The sequence below is a fragment of the Herpailurus yagouaroundi genome, unplaced genomic scaffold, assembly GCF_014898765.1.
Source record: "Herpailurus yagouaroundi ecotype Mexico unplaced genomic scaffold, PumYag 100, whole genome shotgun sequence".
In the NCBI taxonomy this organism is placed as follows: domain Eukaryota; kingdom Metazoa; phylum Chordata; class Mammalia; order Carnivora; family Felidae; genus Herpailurus; species Herpailurus yagouaroundi.
Genome location: NW_024412391.1, coordinates 32,086,060 through 32,109,764, shown reverse-complemented (window position 1 = coordinate 32,109,764; position 23,705 = coordinate 32,086,060). Strand labels below are relative to the sequence as shown.

The 23,705-nt window shown below is 39.2% G+C and overlaps 1 protein-coding gene across 7 annotated transcripts in view; it reads right to left on the bottom strand.

Annotated features, from left to right (window-relative positions):
- DOCK4 (dedicator of cytokinesis 4) overlaps nt 1–23,705 on the bottom strand; it is a 436,196-nt gene that overhangs the window by 188,695 nt on the left and 223,796 nt on the right. For all 7 annotated transcript variants that reach the window (XM_040472219.1, XM_040472215.1, XM_040472222.1 and 4 more), the window contains exons 9-12: nt 11,434–11,515; nt 10,299–10,359; nt 6,099–6,231; nt 2,216–2,304 (exon numbers count right to left, since the gene is read on the bottom strand). In XM_040472219.1, coding sequence (XP_040328153.1) covers nt 2,216–2,304; nt 6,099–6,231; nt 10,299–10,359; nt 11,434–11,515 — 365 coding nt within the window. The remainder of the gene's footprint in view (nt 1–2,215; nt 2,305–6,098; nt 6,232–10,298; nt 10,360–11,433; nt 11,516–23,705) is intronic.

Here is a 23,705-nt window from a genome sequence, read left to right as displayed (position 1 = left end):
TTTTTTAGGTGTTTAGTATAAGTTCTTTATAGATTTTGGAAAACAACACTTTATCAGGTATCAGAGTTGCAAATATCTTCTCCCATCTGCCTTTTAGGTTTGTTGATTATTTCCTTTACTGTGTAGAAGCTTGTCTATCTTGGTGAGGTCCCAATAGTTCATTTTTGCTTTTGTTTCCCTTGCCTCTGGAGATGTGTCTAGTAAGACATTACTCCAGCAGAGGTCACAGAGCTTGCTGTCTGTGTCCTCCTCTAGGATTTTGATAGTTTCCTGTCTCATATTTAGGTCTTTCATCCGTTTTCAATTTATATTTGTGTATGGCATCAGAGAGTGGTTCAGTTTCATTCTTCTGCATGTTGCTTTCCAGTTTTCCCAACACCATTTGTTGAAGAGACTATCTTTTTCCATTGGATATTCTTTCCTGATATATCAAAGATTTCATTGACCATACAGTTGGGGTCTATTTCTTGGTTTTCTCTTCCATTCCATTGATTTATGTGTCTGCTTTTGTGCCAGTACCATAATGTCATGATGACTACAGCTTTGTATATTGTAGCTTGAAGTCTGGGACTGTGATGCCTCTAGCTTTGTTTTTCTTTTTCAGCATTACTTTGGCTATTCAGGGTCTTTTGTGGTTCCGTACAAATTTTAGGATTGTTCGTTGTGAGGTACATTTAAATTAAATCATTTGGTCCATACACAACTGGTCACAGAAAAAGTGAAGACAAGTATACATACCAGTTTCTGAAGTATAGAACTTCATGATATATTCTACTATCTCCTCCTGATCCTTTAGGGACTCTGCCCTCATGGGCTCCAGGTCTATTGTTTATTTAGTGGTCGATGTATGACATTATGTGAATGAGATAAAACCCAAGTTACCTCCCCAACTCTTGGGAAAAGGAGGGGAAAACTGACCTCACCACTCACTACAGCCTGAATGCTGCCATAGGTGTGACTTGTGAACACTTAGGGCTGTCCCTGAACCAGAAAGTTTCTGTCTGCAGTTACTTTTTCTTTGTGGGTCAGTTTGGCCTAACAAGATGTGCACAGGTCTGAGAAAAAGGTGGTCTGAGTTTAGACTGTGATCTTCTATATTACCAGGCAAGTTGGACTAGAACATAAATATCTATATCCCAATTACTTTAAAAGCCAGTCTTAAAAACAATGCATTCAGTTCAAATAATAGATTACCTAATTTGAAGTTTTTTGACATCACTGAAAGCATATAGCTACATACTTTATTTTGTTGCCACATGGTTTGAAGCGGGGACAGGGAACAAAGTATGTTCACCAAGTTTTTGTCCACTGAGCAAACTTAAAGATGTCACTATATGCTATGTAATATACTCTATGAATTTATTAGGATAAGACTATGTACCACATATTATACACAACTTGCAATGCTATATATTTCAGTTCCCTTAATAAGCATGCATACATTGTTCTGCATATGCCACTGCAGTTTCATTTACCCTCTTATTCAATTTCAGTGCATGAACCTGAATATTTATTCTCCAGTGGATAATGATGCTCCCAGCTATAGGCAGTGAAGCATGTTTTTCTTGGACCTTACTGACCAATTTCCATCCATCAAACCTATTCCACACAACAGTCAGGAACCCAACCCTATCTGTCATTTGGTTTTTAATAACTGGTAACAACTAAGACGCCTCAAGACTTAGTATTTTTATTTATTTATTTATTTATTTATTTATTTATTTATTTATTTATTTTTAATTTTTTTTTTCCAACGTTTACTTATTTTTGGGACAGAGAGAGACAGAGCATGAACGGGGGAGGGGCAGAGAGAGAGGGAGACACAGAATCGGAAACAGGCTCCAGGCTCTGAGCCATCAGCCCAGAGCCTGACACAGGGCTCGAACTCCTGGACCGCGAGATCGTGACCTGGCTGAAGTCGGACGCTCAACCGACTGCGCCACTCAGGCGCCCCAAGACTTAGTATTTTTAAACAAATTCAGGTACTCTGCTTTGTTTCAAACCAGAACAGGATACACTTTTTAAAGAGAGTTATAGCTACAAGCCTATCAAAGCACAGGGAGACATACGAGATTGTTGACTGGACATTTTTTAAAGTTACGAAGTGAATGCAGACATAAACAAAAGGCAGTTTGCTTCCTTCTTACAAAGATAAATAAAATAAAAGGCCTGAAATGAAAAGTGGAGGTAGAGTCAGCCAGCCCCCCACACTCACCTGCGTTGGAGCCTGTCAAATTGTAACGTGCGTTCAGCTTTTTGATGATGTTCTCGTGGATTTGGTACCACTCGCTCTCTGTGTTACACCTATGAAAACATTAACACTCTGTTAAGCTTGGATGATGGATGAGATCAAACAAAGATCTTAACAGTACCCCTGCTCTTTTTGGAATGACCACCATAATGAACTTCCTTAAATCTCCTGGGGAGTTCCCAACAACCAGTCAGTTTTAGCATAATTGCCCCATGATGAGCAGGGTGCCCGTATCTGGTAAATGCGTGACCACCTACTTTAAGCCAGAAGTGGCTGTTATAAACTCACAAATGATGACAGTCCCTCTCACCACAAAATCTCAGGAACAATGTACACAGTGGAAGGCAGGGCAGACTAAGATTCAAACCCTCACTATTAACTGAGTTATGTCTTTGGGCAAGTTATTTACCCTCCCTGTGCCTAGATTTCTTCATCTGTGAAATGGGGGCAACATACAACAATTGAATAAGCTTGGGCTTAGGATAATGCCTGGCATATAGTAAATGCTCAATGACTGTTAGTTCTCATTAGTGAGTTTCCACCCACTGTAACATAACTAAATTTGGCTAGCATCAAAGTGCAACAAATCAAGCAAAATGCAACTGAGGTTAACACAAGTTGCACTGGGGTGATTAAAAATACCCTTGCACGGAAGGGTAATTAAAGTCCCCCAGCTTTTCTTCTTCTGGGCTAAAAGGCATCGTTCCATCTTCTTACTTTCACAGCCATCTCTACCTTGCTCTTTCAGCTCTTGTCACTTCCTAGTTTATGTCCTATTCGTTCGCATGCTGTAGCTCACCTAGAAAACTTTGAGGGTTCTTGAGGAATAGATCCTGTAAATGTGTGTCCCCTCAGGACTCTGAACACCGTGGGTGCTTAAAGAGCATGAGCTGCATCAGTGAATGGATGGATGGCCCTCTGACTGGCAACTTCTCATGATTCCTAAATGTCAAGGTTGGTTACCCCTTCTTACTGCCATTAGGCTGGGGACAGCCTCCCTCATCTGAATATGCTTAGAAATCACTACTATTTTTTTTGATAGCCACAAATGCTCCCTCCCAAGGGTCCTGAATATCAAACTTCTATACACTATCAATCAAAATGTTCCACAGATTTATATTCCTTGTGATCTTTGTCTGTAGCTGACACTCACAATTTGCTTACATATTTATTTAATTTATCCCCATAGGCTTTTCCAGGATGAACATGACAGAGGTCATTTTCAAGCCACTTAACAATAGGGTACCAAACAGAACAATGAATCTTAGAAGGCTGGGAAATTAAGATGAAATGAAACCATTCCACCTGTCCAGCTGTAAGACATCAAATTGCCATTGAGTAGATCCTCTCTCTAGTTTTCTTATTTCAGGTCAGTGTGGAACGAAGAAAGATGGCTTGCTTCCTATTAGTTAAGTGACTCCAGAATTCATGCTTTTCACCTACAAAACTCCAAGTAAAATCAAAGCTCAAGTATGTGACTGAAATATCTTCCAGGCTCAGATGAGGTATTTGTTACTCTTCTATATTTAAGTCCCAGATGGGTTAGGGATTCAGTCACATTAACAAATAGAGATTTCTTCCAAATTATTTCTAACAGGCACTTCCTTAAAAATGTTTTACTATAATCACACTTTCTTCTTAATCTACAGTGAGTGTTTTGATTGGCTAGCATTCCTCCTGCAACAGATTCATAATTTGCTGACGTGGCATTTTTAAGGGTATCTCTCTACCAGCAAGAATAACCTAAAACCTTATTTGATGCTTATAAAAACACAGACAATAACAACCACAAAAAGCAATACAATTTATTTTTATGAGAGTGAGCATCTCTCATAGGCAGAGTTGGAACGCCTGGGTCTTCTTCAGCTAGTTGCATAATCAAGGCTGATGCACCCAACTGTCGGTCCCCAGCGTTCTCAATGGCAAGATAAATATAGTGCTTGCTACCCACACCTGGAAAGACTGCTCAGAAATGATGAGACTGTGATTGTGAGAATTTTATTTTCTTAAAAAGCGATGCCACACAATAGCATCATTATCACATTACTAGACAGTGGTGTGAAATAACACCCGAAAGCATAGGGCTCGGTACGTGACAGCTCAAGTTCTGGAGTCAGACAGTCCTGATTTCAAATCTGGATCCCACTCTCATGAGCCTGGTGACTTTGGGCATTATCTAGCCTCTCTGTCCCCTTATGTGGAACACAGAGCCAAAGCATCTGCTTCACGGGTATGTCATCAGGATAACATGACGGGATACGTGGAAAACACTTAACACAGTTCCCTGCACATAGTAAGCACACAGTAAATAGTGGTCATTAGCATTAGAATTATTTCAAATACATTGTATTGTATGATCCCCAGGAGGGTTTGGGAAAAGATTCATAGGTATCAAAGATTCAAAGTATCAAGGATTTAATCCCAGCTGCCAAAATTGAGGGCTGCCACGTGATAAAAAGAGTAGTGAGCTTTACTACCACTTGTTTCACCCAAAGTTTTCAAGTTTAAAATCAAGGTCACATGTTTTATCCTTCTTTAAAGAGACAGAGCTTCTGGTCCTAAACCACAGGCTACAGACAAATCTTTCTCAACTAATTAGCAAATGTGTAGCATAGGTCCTGGGGGCACTGGGTGGAGAACAGATAAATCCATGAAACCCTTCGGCAGTCGTCAAAAAGCAATTTGAAGTCTATATCCCACAGGCAGTCGGCCACTTGTATTAACCTACGAAAACTACTGGCATACATTGGGTATATCAACTCCACAGATAGAACGGAAACTGAAGCACAATCATTCATGGATATGGCCAGCAGTTTGGTCCTCAAACCAGGAATGAGGAAACCCCACGCTCACTGCCCTACCTGCCCCCACCCCCGGGGGGTGAGGACATCCCTGTAGATAGACTCTCAATTTCTAAAAGTGTGGGGAGATGCTCAGGGTGGGGTGATCTGAAACCATGTGCATTTAAAAAAAAAATCAACTAACTTAGGATTTGGGATACATTAAGTGATTTTCTTAGTGGAGTGCTGTGAGTTGAACTGTCTCTCTCCCCTCAAAAAAGAATATTGATGTCCTAAGCCCTCAGAATGTGATCTTATTTGGAAATAGGGAGTTTATACAGGTAATCAAGTTAAAATTAGGTCACTAGGTAGGACCCAACCCAATGTAAGTACATCCTTATAAAAAGGGGAAATGTGGACACAGAGATGGAAGGCAGTGATTGGGCAGTGCAGCTACACATCACCGAACACCAAAACCTGCCAGCAGCCACCACAAAGTAAGAGAGAGGCATGGAATAGATTTGTCCCTCCTAGCCCTCAGAAGTTATCAACCCTGCCAACACCTTGATCTAGGACTTGCAGCCTCCAGAACTGTGAGACAAAAAACTTCCGCTGTTTAAGCCTCGGTCTTCACGGTACTTTGTTGGGCAGACCTAGCAAACTAATACTATGTGAAAGAGAAGAGAAATCATCTACCTGAGCTTTCTGTTCCCAATTCTAATGAGTTTATGTTAAAAACTATGTCCATTTTCCAAGAACAAACTAACACTCTGAGGGTAAGGACTGGTCAGGTTTTTAAATTCACAGGAGGTGCTCTGTGAAGTAGATGGTATCCCCAGTTGATAATCTTCTGGGTTCTTGGAGTCTTGATTTCGTGATTCCTCTGACTGGTGAATGGTGATTTGTGGGCTCACTTGTAGCGAGTTTACAGACTGTTTTCGAGGAGTGGCTCCTAAACTCAACCCATCCCTTGCCCCTCCATTACGGAAATGGAGTAGCATCTGCCCCACAAGAGCCACATGTGCCTCTGCACCCGCCCCAGGCCCCGATACGTTCGTGCTTCTTACATGTACACTTTTAGGATGAGGTCATCTTTTGTCTCTCCTGTCAGCAGGTCGGCAATACTAAGGACCGCACAGCCAAAGGGTCGCCGGTACTGGACGCTACAGGCATTCTTTTTTTCTCCTGCCCCCATTCGACCTGTTCAATTGAAAAGCAAACACAGCCCATGGAGCCATTTGACTGGTGCATCTTAAATAGATACATCGGCCAGATAAAACACAACCGGGCAATTAAAAGGACACAGAGGATGTTGCTTCAGTTCGTGACTCTCCCTGCCAAGCACCTCACTGTGTGACCTCGGGCTCATAGCTGTAACTCTGGGCACCAACTGTCATCTTTGAAACATGAAGACTGGAGTTGGTCCCATGTTTGGGAACCCTCCCCCTGAGGATTTGTTTAGGCGACCCAGGAAGTCCAGGTCAATAAATGCAATAATGGTGTCCATTCCATCTAAGAAAAAATTTTTAAAAAGGTCCGCGTTTAAAGAGCTATTTTAAATATTTCACCTTTGAAAGGAAGCAGTTTAGATACCCTGAAGATACAACAAGGAAGCACGGATGATCAAAAGAACATGCATGTCTTTTTCTGACCCAGGGCTCAGGCTGATTAGAATTCAGCCAATGGCTGCAATCTCCCAGGATGGCTGTCACTCCAACACAGTTGCAACTTGTTTAAATTGTTATATATTTTTAAGTATATTATTGAGGTACTGCTTTAATTTGTTATTGTATTTAATTTGCCAGTGGATTAGTCTGAGGACAGAAAGCAGAAAGTATACTGAAGCTGAAATATAACAAGTTAATGTGAGGGAAAATAATAAAAAAAAATATGCAAATCTGTTTCCAGATGTTTGGCAACAGATATATAAGTTGTTTTCCATCTGAGCAAAATTCTCCCACAGGACATCTAGAGGACTCCAACACTTCCCAAATCCAATGTTAAAAGTAAAAAAAAAAAAAAAAAAAAAAAAAAAGGAGGGGAGGATATCCAACTTGGCTTCCATTCACTAGTAATAAAGTAAAACTACCTTAGCAATGCATCATTTTTAGGGAAATGCTTACAAATAGCATGGAAAAACTACAACATGGATGGTCAAAATAAGTTGCTTTTTATATGTGCAAAATTCAAAGAATCGTGTTTTCATGATCTGATGCTGTAATACGTAGCTAAATTTCAACCCACATTTTCATATAAATTACACTGATAAACCAAACACTTTATAAGGTCCTATTTGAATTTATCAACAAGTCATACTTTTACTTACAAAACTGGCAAATAAATTTAAAACTCTGTTCACTTGTTAACTGGGAAAAAAAAAAGTCTAGTTTACCTCTATTTTGAATATTATTACAGATTAGATTAGGATAAAATATATACTCCCATCTTTACCGGTATCATGATTTACAAATTCTTTTCTTACTCAATCATTCCCTTTGTTAACACAAGCCAACACAGGGATTATAAGATTTCTGGGTGGAGTGTTTCAAAGTTACTTAACATCACACAAGGGGTTTAGTGGTGACAAACAACAACAAAACCCCTGAAACTCTCAACATGATTATTCCCACACAGACTCCTCCAGCTGTAAATTCCTAGAAGTTGATGCAGGGTAGGCATATCGCCCCAATTTTCTGACCCACTGTGGCTAGAACTGCACAAAAGAAAAATCTGTGGGTGCCTGGTGAGGACAGCCAAGTAAGGGGGGATGCAGGAAGTGCTCTCTCACCACCTGAGGAGCCGCGGTGAGGTTTGGGCCACTTTCTCTGACTGCCTTACACCCTCACTGCTGAGCCTCTACATCACTCATGTCCTCAGACACTCAATTTCAAGTTGTCTTTTCTGGCTCTGCAGGCACCACAGCTCTGGATACTAAAACTTTTCTCTCAGTCCTGCACCAAAAACGCTACTTGATGCCAGCCCTGGTGATTCCAACTCTAGAATTAATCAAAGTTCACAGTTCCGGTCAGATTTATAGGAAAATTCTCTAGGCAGAAAGAAAAGCAGGCAGGCGTGGGGAAGGTAAAAATATTTAGCAATATTTAGTAAACAGTTTTGGGAACCAGCTAAAAGCCAAAAGGAGAAACACGGCGATGGAAAAACCTTAAGCGGGATGGACGGCAGGAGGATCTAAAGCTATTTATTTCTCTCTTTTTTCCTCCTCTTCTAACCAAAGATCTGGGCTTAAATTCCGAGGCGAGGTGCTATCGCTCTTGTTCTCTGCAGCCAGTGACGGTCAGCGTGCCCTGTTCTTACTAAAGCAGGTACGAGGGACATTCTAGAAAAACGAAGTATTTCTCCCTGACAGACCAGAATCCTCCACTCTTCAATTTCACTGCAGCAGATGAAGTCTCGCCCTTTCGCAGTGTTTCTTACCTTTATTATTCCTTCTCGGTCTCAAGATGTCACACTAGTAAATGTGCCCAACCATCAGGCAGTTTATGCAGGAATCTCAGTGAAGCATTAATTTGGCCAAAGCTCAGGGCGGGGGCAAGGGGTGCAGGTAGTTTCTCATTCAACATTCATTCTGACGACTTAACGATCATAAAAAAATCTTAGTAAAACATTCAATCACTGATCCAACACCCTGTGTTCAAAAGACAGCCGTGTCACCGGTACGACAGAAGTGGCTCCCTCAGCAGCAGAGCCACCCAGGCCACAGGCAAGTAGGACCTGGAGTCCATCTGCCACATGTGTTTCTACCACCAACAACCTGTAGATAACTTTTAAAAAGTTCAGAAAGCAAAAGGAGTTTACTGTTTCTCTCAATACTGTAGAGAGTTATACTCCAATGCAATGTTTCTATGAAAATATCCAAAACCACATTTTACATTAATAACTGGCATGACACATTTGAAACACACACACACACACACACACACACACACACACACACACATACACACACACATACACACACGAAAAATTACCTAATAGACTGCATAGACTGCACCCCTGCCATCCTGGGCACACACAAAAGCTTGATCTCATAAATCCACTGCAGCATGCATTCCAATTTTTCCAACATTTAAAAGAGATTCTTTACAATTCCTCCCCCCCCCCCATATACTCACTTATAGAAAGAAAATTAAAACCAAAAACAGTTTTCTTTCTTTTTGTTTCAACTGCCCCTCAAATTAAAAAGAAAAAAAATAGCATAAAATGAAAATGGGTTTTCAGAATTCATTTTTACGAGAAAAATATAAAGAAAATCTATGTTGGAACGGCAGCATGTTTTATAGTCTCTCTCAATGTACAATGTGGTTATCATATTCATAAGATAAAAGACTATAAAAATGAAGATCACTATGCAGGATTGCACAGTGATGTATTATTATCCTGCAGCAGCATTCCCGAGCAGATAATATACCAGAGTTAGGGAAGAAGTGGGAACCAATTCCCAGTATCAGCTGGTTGGCTTTTAATAGAAACACTGTGTAGGCTTCACAATGCCTTGTTTTACCTAGTTCCTCTGCCATAAAATACCTGCTTTCGGAGACATTTTAGGAGTAAAAATGAGCGAAAATATTCTGGGTCTGTTGTGCAAGTTCAGTGTAGAACACCCAAAGTGGGCTCTGCAAGATGTTAGTAAATGTTACATTATATAAATGTTTCCACAGTCAAATCAAATATGGAGAAATCTTGGGCCAACCAAGTTAGAGAGGCATTTCAATTTTTCCCTGTAGGGCTTCTCAGACCCTTTTATGAGCTGATGATATTACACAAGTGGAAAAAATATACAGCATTCAGTATTTCATAACCCTTTTCTTGTAGCACTTTCTGCAATAATGCTCTGTGGCATTCTACACTTTTGAAAATGCCAATTAGTATAAAATCTTCATAAACTTGTAGGAAATCCAGATCCAAAAAGTTCAATTTATGCTGTTAACAGGAATTAGAATCTAAAAAGACAAACACCAAATTTTGAATCAAATATGTTTAGGGAGTCCAATAAAACAAAATGAAGCACGACGACGACCTAATGACTTCTATGGAAAGAGAACAAAATCTATTTATGATGCATGAAGAGGCTGTATGTGAGTTTGGGGAGGCAAGGGAACAAGTCCCAAATTCGGTGGTTCTTGGATTCCAAACTGGCTTTCTCTTCTTTCTCATCCAGATAACAAAGAAATCACATCACCACAGACACTGTTCAGCATTTCTTGCCGCTGCTGTGTCCCTATCACACTGACAAGTGTTGGACTTACCAATTCGGATAATGTGCACAGTGATATAGATGTCCCTTCTTAGTTCGCTGCTACCCAAATCCTACCAAAAGAAAAAAAAAAGTGTGATTATTTTAAAAATCATAATTTATGCAAAAGCACTTAAAGGTAATAGCACATTATTTTCACAAATAACAGAAGAAAGACCAAGATAATGTCAACATTCTTAATGGAATTTTGCAGAAGCATATAATTCAAATGCCATTGTAAAATTACCACTACAATCACCTTGACATTGTAAGTCTATTGATGTCAAATAATGCTTAAAAAAAAAAAAGCTCATTCTACAATAGCCAAGTTATGAAAACAGCCCAAGTGTCCATCAACAGATGAATGGATAAAGAAGATGTGGTATATATACAAGGGAGTATTACTCAGCTATAAAAAAGAATGAAATCTTGCCATTTGCAAGGACATGGATGGAGCTAGAGAGTATAATGCTAAGTAAAATAAGTCAGAGAAAGACAAATACCATAGGATTTCACTCATATGTGGAATTTAAGAAACAAAACAAATGAGCAAAGGAGAAAAAAAAGAGACGCAAACCAAGAAAGAAACTCTTTAACTAAAGAGAACAGATAGTTACCAGAAGGGAGGTGGGTGAGGAATGGGTGAAAGAAATGATGGGGATTAGTTGTGCACTCGTTGTGATGAGCACTGGGTGTTTTATGGAAGTGTTGAATCACTACATTGTACACCTGAAACTAATATTGCATTGTATGTTAACCAACTGGAATTTAAGTAAAAACTTAAAAAAAAATAAGTAAAAATACCACTACAATGAACTTTACACTGTAAGTCTACTGATGTCAAATAATAGCTTTTTTAAAAAGTCCATTCTTATTTTAATCTCTCACTCACTCATTCTTTAAACATTTACTAAGTATATTCTAAATACCATATGCCACGCTGAATCTAACAGGCTCTAACATGCACCAAAGGAACAGAGGTGTGTCTATCAATGGTGGTGTTAAGAATTCCTAGCACGAATGTACTTTATGTGTTATTTACAAAGTTTAGGCAGAGTCACTATTTTCTCTCACAATAATTCATTTCCCTTAAGTAACAAAGCACAAATGCAAGAATCTGCTTCCTAGATGAAACAAGATCCACCTACCACAAAGAGAGAGCAATGTCGTTCTGGTTTATCTGGGGCTTTGGGAAGTCCATTTCTATTCAGCCTCAAGAAAAATCTCTCACTATAAGAGAAAAAAAGTTTAATATTCTGAAGATTATTTAATATCTAAGGACTCATCACTCTTCTAATTGCTTCTTCATCTAAGGAGTTAAACTCAAAAGTTATTAAGTCCTTCATTTGATGCCAAAATTGCTTATGTAAATTAGGAGCATGCCCAGGAAAATAAACATTTGCTTCATTTCTGATAATACAGGCAAACTGCAACTGCAAAAGCAGAAAACATAAATATATATGCAAACAAAAAATTAACCTTTAAAAGAATAGGTTTTCATATCAGTGATATCATTATTCTATAAAGTAAAAACAAGTGCACTAAGGGAAAAAACAGGACCTAACTGAGTTCATACCTAAGAGGACTGTTTTTCATGTTTTGTGTGATAGTATTTAATAAACATCATACACCATTCTCAGTGGTAACCATCCATTATAAGGCATATAATATAAGCATAATATTTTATGCTCTTATAAGTCTATAATCCAAAACACAAAGAGAAGGCCCAAGAAATGAAATCTGAATTTGCTTTGGTTCACAAAGGAACAGGAGAACTCAAACCCCCCACAGAACTCGCATCTGAATATACAGGGTCCCCAAATCTAATGCAAACACAAATGCTACTGATCAGCCACTAATTCAAGTCAATAAATACTTGTGGATATCACGTAGATCCAAGGTAATGCTACCCTGTTTATATTTAAATAAATAAATAAATAAATAAATAAATAAATAAATAAAATAGAAAGAATATCAATCCAAGAAAAATGAATACCAGCTACGCTGAGCTTCTGAATTTCAATATCCTGGTGCCTATGAAAGAATCAAATGGCTGCCTGCCTCGGGCAGAAAACACGCAGCCAACATCCACAGAATGTGGTGTTAGCACATAGTGTGGCCTTGGTTAGTGTAGTTTCCGCCTAGGGAATGAGCAGGGAAAGGGAGTGTCGAGCACTGGTGAGGCGCAGAACTACCAACTCTATGCGTTTTCATCACTCGATCTTTGCCTTAAATAATGGCTCTGTCACCCAAAATCTCCCTTCCTTATACAAAGGGAGAAGTGAAAGCCATAACCACACCTCTAAGGAAGCATATGGATTTGAATTTATGGCTGTTTTGGAACAGCTTTATTCTCTTTTGCGATTTAAATCTAGATAGATGCACGTAATAGATTCAGCTACCTCGCTTACCTTTTTTTTTTTTTTTTTTTTCTTTTTTAATGCTATGCCTATTCCTGACCTCTCATATGAGAAAAGGGAACCAGTGACCATTGCTACGGGATCATTTCCATACCTATTACCTATGGGTTTGTTTTTGTTTTGTTTTGTTTTCCAGAGTGGTGGCTGTAAGGTCTGATGAAGAGAATATAAATTGCTGTAAGGTTCTCAAGTGAAGCTCAAGTTCCCATATGCTATGATTCTGAAAGAGAGAGTGGGGATGACAGGTCCAACTGGGGGTGCAAAATTACATTAATCTTATCCAATTGTCATGATAATTCAAGGAGGAGTATGTCAGCTTTCTTCACAGTGGAAGGAAATTCACTGTTATTTCAAGATTAAGACATGCTAAAAGGAAATGTGTAAAACTGCATCTTAGGACAAGTGAATTATACTTAATCATATTAGGTATACTGTTTTTGCATGAATTTGCCATTTGGTGGCTGCTCTGCTAAGGACTTTACAGGGATTAATTCATTTAATCCTCACTATGCCCTTATAAAAACAGTACTATTACTATACCCATTTTATAGATGGGAAAACTGAGAAATAGTAAATAGTTTTGCCCAAGATCACAGAGCTGGCCTGTGGCTTAGGATGGATTCTATACCACATGTTAATTTAAAACCTTTGCACTTGATTTAAATGCTATGTAAACCTTGTCTCTGCTTTATAGAAAAATATTGAGCAAATATTTCCAGAATATTGAGATAAGGGAGAAGTCGTTCATCTGCTTGAGACACCCACTGACTCAGTCAAGCCTCGTCTCCAGAATACAGGGTCACTCTCCCCAAACCCTTCCTGGCCTCAAAGGAATGAAAGAAATGAAAATCTGATTTAGCAGATTTCAGAGCTGTCTCTGGCTTAAAATGGTTCCTTACTAGGTTGTTCAATGAAACATACCTAGAAAACTAAATTATTTTACTAAACAAACGCAACATTCCAAAATGATTTAAGAACTTGGCTTTAGTCAAAACTCTGGAGATTTAAGAATGCTATTTGGTTTTGCTTCGTAGCCATCAAAGAAAGTTTATACATTATATCTCAGCCCAAAACACAAGCACTGTGACCATTATCCCCTCTTGTGTATCACAGAGAGCATGTGCCAGTTCATATGTGTTTTTTGTTTGTTTTTTTGAGATGCACTTATGTTTGAGGCTCTTCTTTATTTCTACTGGAATGTTTAAAACAAATTTCCTTTTATCTTCTGACAGGTGAGTCTAAAATGATGAGTACCAAATAAGGTTAATATACAAAAGTCAACAAGGCATTCTAGATATCAAAACCTTAACTTTAATACGGACATAAAATACCACTCCTTATTTCCAAGCTTCATCAATATTCCGGTAAAGCAGTGTTTCCTCAAGTATTCTATTTCAAAAAGAGATTCCTCTTGCTCTGTCACTATTTTAATTTCACCAGTCTAGACAGAATCCTGATTATGCAAGTATTATACTATATCATATCCTGTTTCAGAAAGAATATCAATATGTACTAAGCCAATGACATATCCCATAGCTTAAGCATGCCTTAAGGGGGAGATAAAAATAGACTGACGATGGGTACTATGGAAAAACAACCCGTGCATTTTTTTTTTTTTAAGACTTCTATTAAAGGAAAAAGAAAACCTTTGTGGCCAATTAAAAAAAAAAAAAACTTTTTTATTCACTTAGTGACAAATTCTTACACAAACTCAAATGAATTTCTCTTCAGCTTTGGTAATACAGCAACTGTTTAATCAGTAAATGGTTTCAGAGTAAACCAAAGACCTAGAGCAACACATTCCAGAATCTTTGGATTACAAATACCCCTGATCCCATGTGTGGGGAAAACCAAAACGTATGCCTTCAAGGCTGGGAACCGAATAAGTCACTCACATTCCACCTTGGAACACCTTCTACAATTCTCTCACAAACTTTGGTGGCCACGCACAAAGGCATTTTCGAGACTCTATTTTAAGTAAAACAGTGGTTATCTCTGATGAGAAAACACAACTAGTTTTTGTGAGTTTAAAAGTGTCCTATGATAAGATGTGAATACCTCCATTACATATTCACATTTTTTTCTTAATCATAAGAGGTTTGTGTATTTCTTTCTATTACATTATGAGTAACCAGAGTACAAGGGGATCACCATGAACCTTTAAATCCCCAGCTGGTGGCCAATGATTTGGTACTTCCTCAGTGTTTAATTAAACACTGAACAAATACAATCTTTTAGGAAAAAATACAACAAAATCCAAATAATTGGGGAGCTTTATCTCCCTTCCCAACTTTCCGTCTCTTCCCCATAATGTCCTTTATTTTGTGGTAGAGAAATGTACAAAATTCTCCAAAGAGACATTTCAATCAGTGGTGCCTCCCCACCAGATGTGAGTCACTGAATTACCTTCATGGTACCCCCAGATTCTAGATCATGATTTTAACCTTGTTCCCATGTACATTCTATATCTTTATTATATTAAATATATAGTAATGGAAAAATCTACAGTGACATCATATACTTCCAAATGAGAATACTGCGTCCTTTTTCATCATCAAAGAATGAATAAGCAAATAGAAACACTTCCAGAAACACTGAGAAATGAGACTTGATATTACCAGCAGGGAAAAATATCCTCATTTGACTTTTCCATATACTGCCATGTTCTCCCAGAAGAAATTTCACTGCCAGAGAAATTTAGTGCCCACCTGAATTCCGTGTGTGAGCCATTACAAATCATTCCATATTATAAATCAACAATGACAAAATCTTTCTTTGGAAATAAAGAATAAAAAATCCTATTTATTATTTATGACTTGCTTCTTCTAACAAGAATTTAAGGAAAGCTAGATAATGAAGTATAAATGTATCTAAGCACCCCCAGCATGGCGCCAGGGGAAAAATAGTATAAATAAATATATACCCTGTGCTAGGCACCATGACTTACACTTCACATGGATTTTCTTACTTAATTCTAACAATCACCCTATATGACAGGAACTGCCTCCATCCCTGCTTTATACAGGAGAAATCTGGGGCTTGGAGATAGGAAGCAAATTGGCCAAACGTGCATGGTCAGCAAGTGTGGAGCCAGGAAATCAATATTCAGGGCCCAACTCCAGAGTCTCAGCTCTTAACCACAATGCTATGCCATCTTTAAAAGAACAGATTATTTGGAACAAAGAAGAGCAAGACTAACCATGTCATGTGAATGGAGACTTTTTATTGTGAATATTTTCAGTAAAATAAAAAATAATAATGACAACGCACGAAACTGAAAACAAATAGAGGAACAAATGTATCCATGTTTCGGGAGTTTATGGCTGTGAACCTGCTCACCTGTGCTAATGCGTTCTGAATACTCTATGAGACCTCTGATAATGAAGAGTGTATTTCAATAACATGGTTTGTTAGAAAAGTACTTACCAGTGATCAAAATATATGGGGTCTACAGTAGGGGTCTGAAGCCCTCTGATGGCTTCTGTTCCCATTCTCAGCAAGATAGGATGCTCTTGTCTTCCTGCTCCTCTGCCTATCATATCCACTGAGAAGCAATCGCCCTTCTGTAGGAAGGCCTTTCTGTAGGAAGGCCTAGGGTCTTGGAGGCCTGCAGGCCAGGTGTGGGAGGGTGCTCCCAACCCTCTGAATAATCAAGTGGCTCTCTCATAGGGTGTTCCTTGGATAATCAGTTGCCTTCAAAGAGCAACACACTTAAAGCCAGGAATGGCCAATGCCAAGGAGATTTTTTTCTATTTCTCTGTACGCATTCATATTTGCCTCCATATCACTCCCCTCTTCTAAAAAAGCAAAACTGCCTAGTGATTCCGGGTATGCAAGTTACACAACCCATATTTCATCCAAAAATGTATGACCAGGTAGTATCTTTGGTTGAAACATGTAATGTGAAAGATTAGGATTCTGATCAAGCTACAAAAAATTATGAAGAATATTTCTAAACTCATGCCGAACAGTTAAATCACTGAAATAAATGGATGATCTCCAAGAGTAACAGTAACCAAAGACAGAAAACGTTTAGATGGTCATGTTCTGGTAAGCTAATCAGAAAAATAAAACCCTGTACTGTCTGATTCTTCAACACTCATACTTTATGAAACCATTTGACCAAAAAATACTCGATCTGGTACCTTTGAAAATGCAAAAGCACTTGTCTTAAAGTTCACTGTGCTGTGTATAGAAATAACAATTATCATCTACTCTACCATAAGAAGTGAAGGGAGATGCACCAGGAGCCAGAGAGGAAATAGTGGGAGCTAAAAGACAGAAAGAGACGAGTGAGGGGTGCCTGGGTGGTTCAATTGGTTGAGTGTCCAACTCTTGACTTGGGCTCAAGTCATGATCTCACAACTCGTGAGTTCAAGTCCCACATTGGGGGTGCAGAACCTGCTTGGGATTCTCTCTCTCCTTCTCTCTCTCTCTGCCTCTCCCCTGCTCACGTGCACACACTCTCTCTCAAAAATAAACATTTAAAAAAAGGAAAAGAAAAGAAAAGAAAAGAAAAGAAAAGAAGAAAGAAAGAGAAAGAAAGAGAGAAAGAGAGAGAGAGAGAGAGAAAGAAAGAAAGAAAGAAAGAAAGAAAGAAAGAAAGAAAGAAAGAAGGCAATACCTGGGTGGCTCAGTTGGTTAAGGGTCCAACTTCAGCTCAGATCATTATCTCACAGCCTGTGAGTTCAAGCCCCGTGTTGGGTTCTGTGCTGACAGCTCAGAGCCTGGAGTCTAGTTCAGATTCTGCCTTCCCCACTCACACTCTGTCTCTGTATCTCTCTCAAAAGCAAACATTAATTTTCTTTTTTAAAGGAAAAGAAAGGAAAGGAAAGGAAAGGAAAGGAAAGGAAAGGAAAGGAAAGGAAAGGAAAGGAAAGGAAGAGAAAGAAAAGAAAAGAAAAGAAAAGAAAAGAAAAGAAAAGAAAAGAAAAGAAAAGAAAAAAGAAAAGAGTGAGAAGAGATGAGGGAATGGTTCTGCCCTGCTGGCTCCAGAGCCTCTATCCAAAAGGCAAGAACATCAAATATACAGTGATTTCAGGCTTCTATGTCACTGCTTCTCCAGCATTTTCTCAAATGCTTTCTGACTGACCAACAGGGTAAGATGCTTCTGACAATCTGAGGGCAACCGTTACTGTGCTCTATCCTAGAACAAGTGGCAGTGGACAACTCAAAACAGGAAGCCTCAAGCAGCTTCCTAAATGGGGACTAACACCCCCACCCCCCAGGAGCTGGTGCTGCTGCAGTTCAGGCAAGACTCTGGGGAGCAGGTGGAAGGTGTGCTGGCTGCCCCGCGGGGGGCCACTGGACCAAGAACTTCGGTGCTCACTGTGGCACAGGGGAAAGGTGAAAGGAATGTCCAGTGGGAAACAGAGGAACTTGCTGGCCTTGTCATCCAGGGGCTCCTAACCTGGGTGTGCACAACATGCTTTGGGGAGCTGTGTAAAAGCCAGGCCCTTCCCTGGAGATCCTGAATTACTAGGTCAGGATGGACCTAAAAGCTCCTGTATGTTTAAAAGCCCAGACATGTTTAAGAACCACTGTTTTGACCCAAGTGCCCCAGGCCCTAACGAGTTAGAATGGCTGGCTATCTTTTATGAGTCATACATATCAGAAAACAGGCAACACAGGCCCGGTATCTTCAAGTCAAAGACTTTTCCCCTTTCTTCTCCCAACCACATGACCAGACAAGGGACAGAGTTTTTCCTTGGCAATGAATGAAAGCAACTTCTCAAGCAAGACTTCCTAGATAAAGCTATTAATGTGCTTTCTAATTTTAAAACTAAAGCAACATTAGGGTCATGAGCTCTTCTGATTAAAGGGAAATGGAAAGAGAATGATCCTCAATACCAAGGTTCCCGGACTTTACCTCAAGAGCAGATTCTGAGTTTTCTTTTTTTTACAATTAATGTCCATGCCCAGATTCGCTTTACAAATATTTGAGGGCGAAGGACTAAGCAACCAACGAATGTGATGGCTTTGTCAGGACAGCAAAGGATTTGGTTTTAGTTGGATGATACAAGGAGACATAATTTTTTTTTTTAATTTTTTTTTCAACGTTTATTTATTTTTGGGACAGAGAGAGACAGAGCATGAACGGGGGAGGGGCAGAGAGAGAGGGAGACACAGAATCGGAAACAGGCTCCAGGCTCTGAGCCATCAGCCCAGAGCCTGACGCGGGGCTCGAACTCCCGGACCGCGAGATCGTGACCTGGCTGAAGTCGGACGCTTAACCGACTGCGCCACCCAGGCGCCCCGATAATTTTTTAAACTAGTCAATTCTATTGCCAATTTGGAACATCAAGCTGATTCCTTCCTACTACTTAAGATGATTTAAAAGCATTTCATTTTAGTTTTCATTGCAGAGAATACAGCTATCTGAATTGAAACTCTCTCTAGAAAAGTAAAACTCAATCAAAAAAGAAATTCACTGCTTTTTAAAAGTTATAAATAAGTGATGTACAGATCACCTGCTGTTTCACAGGCATTGTGCTATTCATCATTGACTGAGGAAGTTTTAAAAAATGATCTGGGTTGATTGTTGATTTGACAAAAACAGTAAAAAGTTCAAACGGTTCAAAAGATTTGAGACCCCAGAAATCCCAATGTTGATTACAAGTAAAATTCTTGGAAATAGCTACACTGGTTGAGCCACTCAGGAAAATACTTGCTTGTATCTATCCCTAGAGAATTCATTAAGAATTTCAGTAGAAAACAAGTTCCTCAAAGAAGTAATGAAAAGTAGGCAATGATAGAATCTGATCAACACAAATAAGAACCAAGAAATAAGAAGGCCTACGTAGGCAGAAGAGCTTATGCTTCTTCTTCTGGGAATTTACATAACTTGATCATTGTAAACACTCTACCTTTGATACTTCATGAGGGAAAAAACACTGGTCTATGTACAGTAATTATTCTGATCTTTGTATTAGGGAAAGCATTTGTAATAAGGAATCTTGAAAATAAAGCAAACCCAAGCTTAAGTACTCTGGGCTGAAGCATGCAGTTCCTTGCAAGGAAGTATTAAATGAAAACAGAATAAATAACAAAACTTGAAATAAGTCAAGCCCTGCAAAACCAGTAAGTACAACACATCTTGCATGCGTATATTAATTAGAAAGATGTTCTATTTTTTATTTTATTATTTTTTAATATTTATTTATTTTTGGGGGGAGAACCCAAGTGGGGGAAGGGCAGAAAGAGGGGGACAGAGGATGGGAAGTGGGATCAGGGCTGACAGGCTGAGGGCAGCAAGCCCACTGTGAGGCTCGAACTCATAAACTGGGAGATCATGACGTGAGCGGAAGTTGGACGCTCAACAGACTGAGCCACCCAGGCACCCCAAGATGTTCTATGTTTTAAAAGAAAATAAGCAAAAATCAAATTTCCTTTCATCAGTTTACTGACAGATTGGATTCATTGCAAGTTTAAAAACTGAAAACTTCCTAAATAAAAATTTTTTTAATGTTTACTTATTTTTGAAAGAGAGAGACAGAATGAGAGTGGAGGAGAGGCAGAGAGAGAGGGAGACTTAGAATCCAAAGAAGTCTCCAGGCTCTGTCTATCAGCACAGAACCTGATGTGGGGCTCGAACCCACAACTGTGAAATCATGACCTGAAGTCGGACAATTAACAGACTGAGCCACCCAGGCGCCCCAAAACTGAAAACTTCCTAAATGATTATTAAGTACTATGTATTAGCCAGATGTTACATGCTTTTGGAACTTTTTAAAGGTCAAATAATTATTATTATTATTATTATTATTATTATTATTATTATTATTATTTTAAACAGGCAGCTACAAAATCTCTAAACTGATATACAGGGATGCCTGTGTGGCTCAGTCGGTTGAGTATCTGACTTCAGCTCAGGTCATGATCTCGCAGTCGGCGAGTTTGAGCCCCACGTCAAGCTCTGTGCTGACAGCTCGGAGCCTGGATCCTGCTTCAGATTCTGGGTCTCCCTCTCTCTCTGCCCCTCCCACATGCATGCTCTGTCAAAAATAAACAAAAAAAATTTTTTTAACTGATACACAAATGTTAATGTGTATGAGAATAGGTATATTAATTTCTGTAGAGGTTTGCAGTTTCTATAATTTTGAGAAGAAGCTGAGGGCACTAAAAAGGTTAGAAAGCATCATGTTAGACACTGCAAATATTCTTCTGAAATGGAAACAGCATATTGGTTACAATGCAAAGAGGTGGCACAGAAACTATCTTTTAAAAATAGTTCTTGACTTAAAGCTCAATAGTATTAGAATCTGAGTTCTGGAAGGGCAGGAATTATTTTTTCTGTGTTATTCATTGATGTGTCCTCAATGCCCAGGTCAATGCCTGGCTCTGATGAAAACAGCAGTAACTGTTTGTTCAATGAATGAACATCAATGATTCAACAGCAAGTGTGAAATCCATCATGCTCAATGGAAACAAAAAGAAGACACAGTCTCTGTTTAACTTGTGGTTAAAAGCCTCTAAATAGAAATACTTAGGAAAAGACACTGCATATGTATCTGCCATTTTTAATTCAGATGTTTTAACATGACAGATTTTGCAAATGATGCTCCCATAAGTACAGGTCTGAGAATGTACTTCTGATTAATACAGAGTAACATGTCCATCAACATTCCTCAACACCTTGACTTCTCCCTCTTACTCATAAGCACATCCCCACTGGAATAGAAGGATGGCAGCAAAAATGAAGACAATAATGGAATGATCTTATAATGTTTTGCCTCAATGACAATAAAAGACTTGTAAGCTTCCTTTAACCATATCACTGGCTGCCCTGTGGGCACAAAAAGAAGCTGAGAAGATCAAGTCTCTTTTTCAGAATCGGAGCCAAGAGGTGCCGTATCATTTCTAATTCCTTTATCAGCGTACCACTTTCCTACAACAGAAATGGCACTGAATACCAAAGAAGTCCTTGACAGGTGGAGTGCTATGTGTGACCCTAACCTCTTCAGTGGGGAACTTAGGACAACTAAATCTGAATTCTCTACAAGCAGCAAACACAGGGCAGAATCCTGATGAAATGACCAGAATCCTGATGAAAAGAACACCAATCTGGTCATCTTTTAAAACACAGGAGGGGCGCCTGGGCGGCTCAGTCAGTTAAGAATCCAATTCTTGATTTCTGCTCATGTCATGATCTCATGGTTTGTGAGATCACACCCAGCGTGGAGCCTGCTTGAGATTCTCTCTTTCCCCTCTTTCTCTGCCCCTTCTCTGCTCATGCGCTCTCACTCTCTCTCTCTTTTTCTCAAAATGAATAAAAACCATTAAAACACAGGAATCAGGGTAAAAGGACCTTCTGGTCGCATTCTATGACATGGCAAGGCTTAAGTAAGAAGAGACAAGTAGCCAGGATAAGTACAGAGAGCTAAAGCGAATGAGAAAGCCAGTTGTCAATCCAATGACTCTATGAGCTTCCACTTTTCTGCCACCTTGAATTTCCAGCCACTTATTATTATAATACTGTATTAATCTGCAATTTGAAAAATAATTGATATCGTACAGCTCTTAAAATACTACAGGGAAAAAGTGGATGGAGCGCTTCTACCTGGGTGTTCTCGGCTTGAATGAAGTTATTTCTTTGCTTCTTTTGTTTTTAGATCTTCCTCCTGGTCCATTTCTTAAAATGTCTCCTATTAAAGACATCACCACATCTCTAAAGCAATTATTGTTGTTGTTGTTAATATGTGACACAGAAGTATGACCAAAGGGAAGCAAACCACGAAATCTGATCGACTCCAAAGTGACAACAGTCCCAATGTTCACGCACCTGCTGGAAGAATTAAATGATGGAAAAGAAGAGGCAGAGTGGAAAGTGGTGCCTTTAAAGAGGAGGCCCCAGGGAAGGTCACTGCGGGTCACTGATGTACAGACACCCACAGTGAAATGTGTGCCAACATGTCTAGACACAGCAGGAAACGCTCTGGGCCGTATGGAATAGTTGATATTGCCACAGTCCAAGGAGAATCGCTGAACGCCTTCTTCATCTATTTTTGTTCTCAAGCAGAGTTGTGCCCCCTGCACGTATGGCCAGACTTTTTCTCTCGACATTGTTGCTTTGCTTTGGAGAGGTTACAATTTTGAGTTAGCTTTATACCATAAGACTCTAAGAAGAGATCTATGCCAGCTCTCTTTTAACATTCACAGCCATACATGCTCCTAATTTATGACAAAAATATAAATGCTGAACTTATGTGATCACACTATAATAAGTTGTAAATGATGTATGAAATGAGAAATTCTAGCACAGTGCTCAGAGAATTAAAAAAAATCTCATCTGCTCTCCTAACTGTGTTATGTACTACAATACATACACAAAAATATTAACATTTTTCCTAGTCTGGGCTGAATAACTATGCTCTTTGACAGCTGCCTTCTGGAAGCTCTTGAAAAATTTTCCCGGTAACTGAATTTTTCAAAACAAAACAAAACAAAACAAAACAAAACAAAACAAAACAAAACAAAACAAAACTCCACTTCTTTAATTTCCTTTAAAAAATGAAACGGCTAGTATTAGATCACATCTGCCTCTGAAGAGACCTATCGGAAGCTACAGTTTTAATTTTTTTTTATTTTCCTCATCATTATGCTAGATTCCCAATCTGCTCATTCTTTTCCGACTCTGAGGTTTCAGTCACCAACTCCCATCACCTGCTTCTGATCCCTACTTCCTGAACACCTCTGGCAAAAGCTGGGTAACCTGGGAGCAAGCATGTACTACACCTTTCAGACGTCTCTCTTTGGAGGGGTCTCACCACACTCAACAATTCAATTACTCCTCTCCATCTCGTTTCCTATCACGCTTCTGCTCAGAGTCCACCTACCTTGTTCCTGTAACTCACTTTCAGCCCCCAATTTACTTTCATCCTCTCTTTTGCTCCCCAATGATAGAGGACATTATTTTCCAACGTCACCTATAAAAGGTCAAGGCCACAAACCCAGTCACTCCTTTCCATCTCAACATCTTCTGTCCATTTTCTGCCCTCACC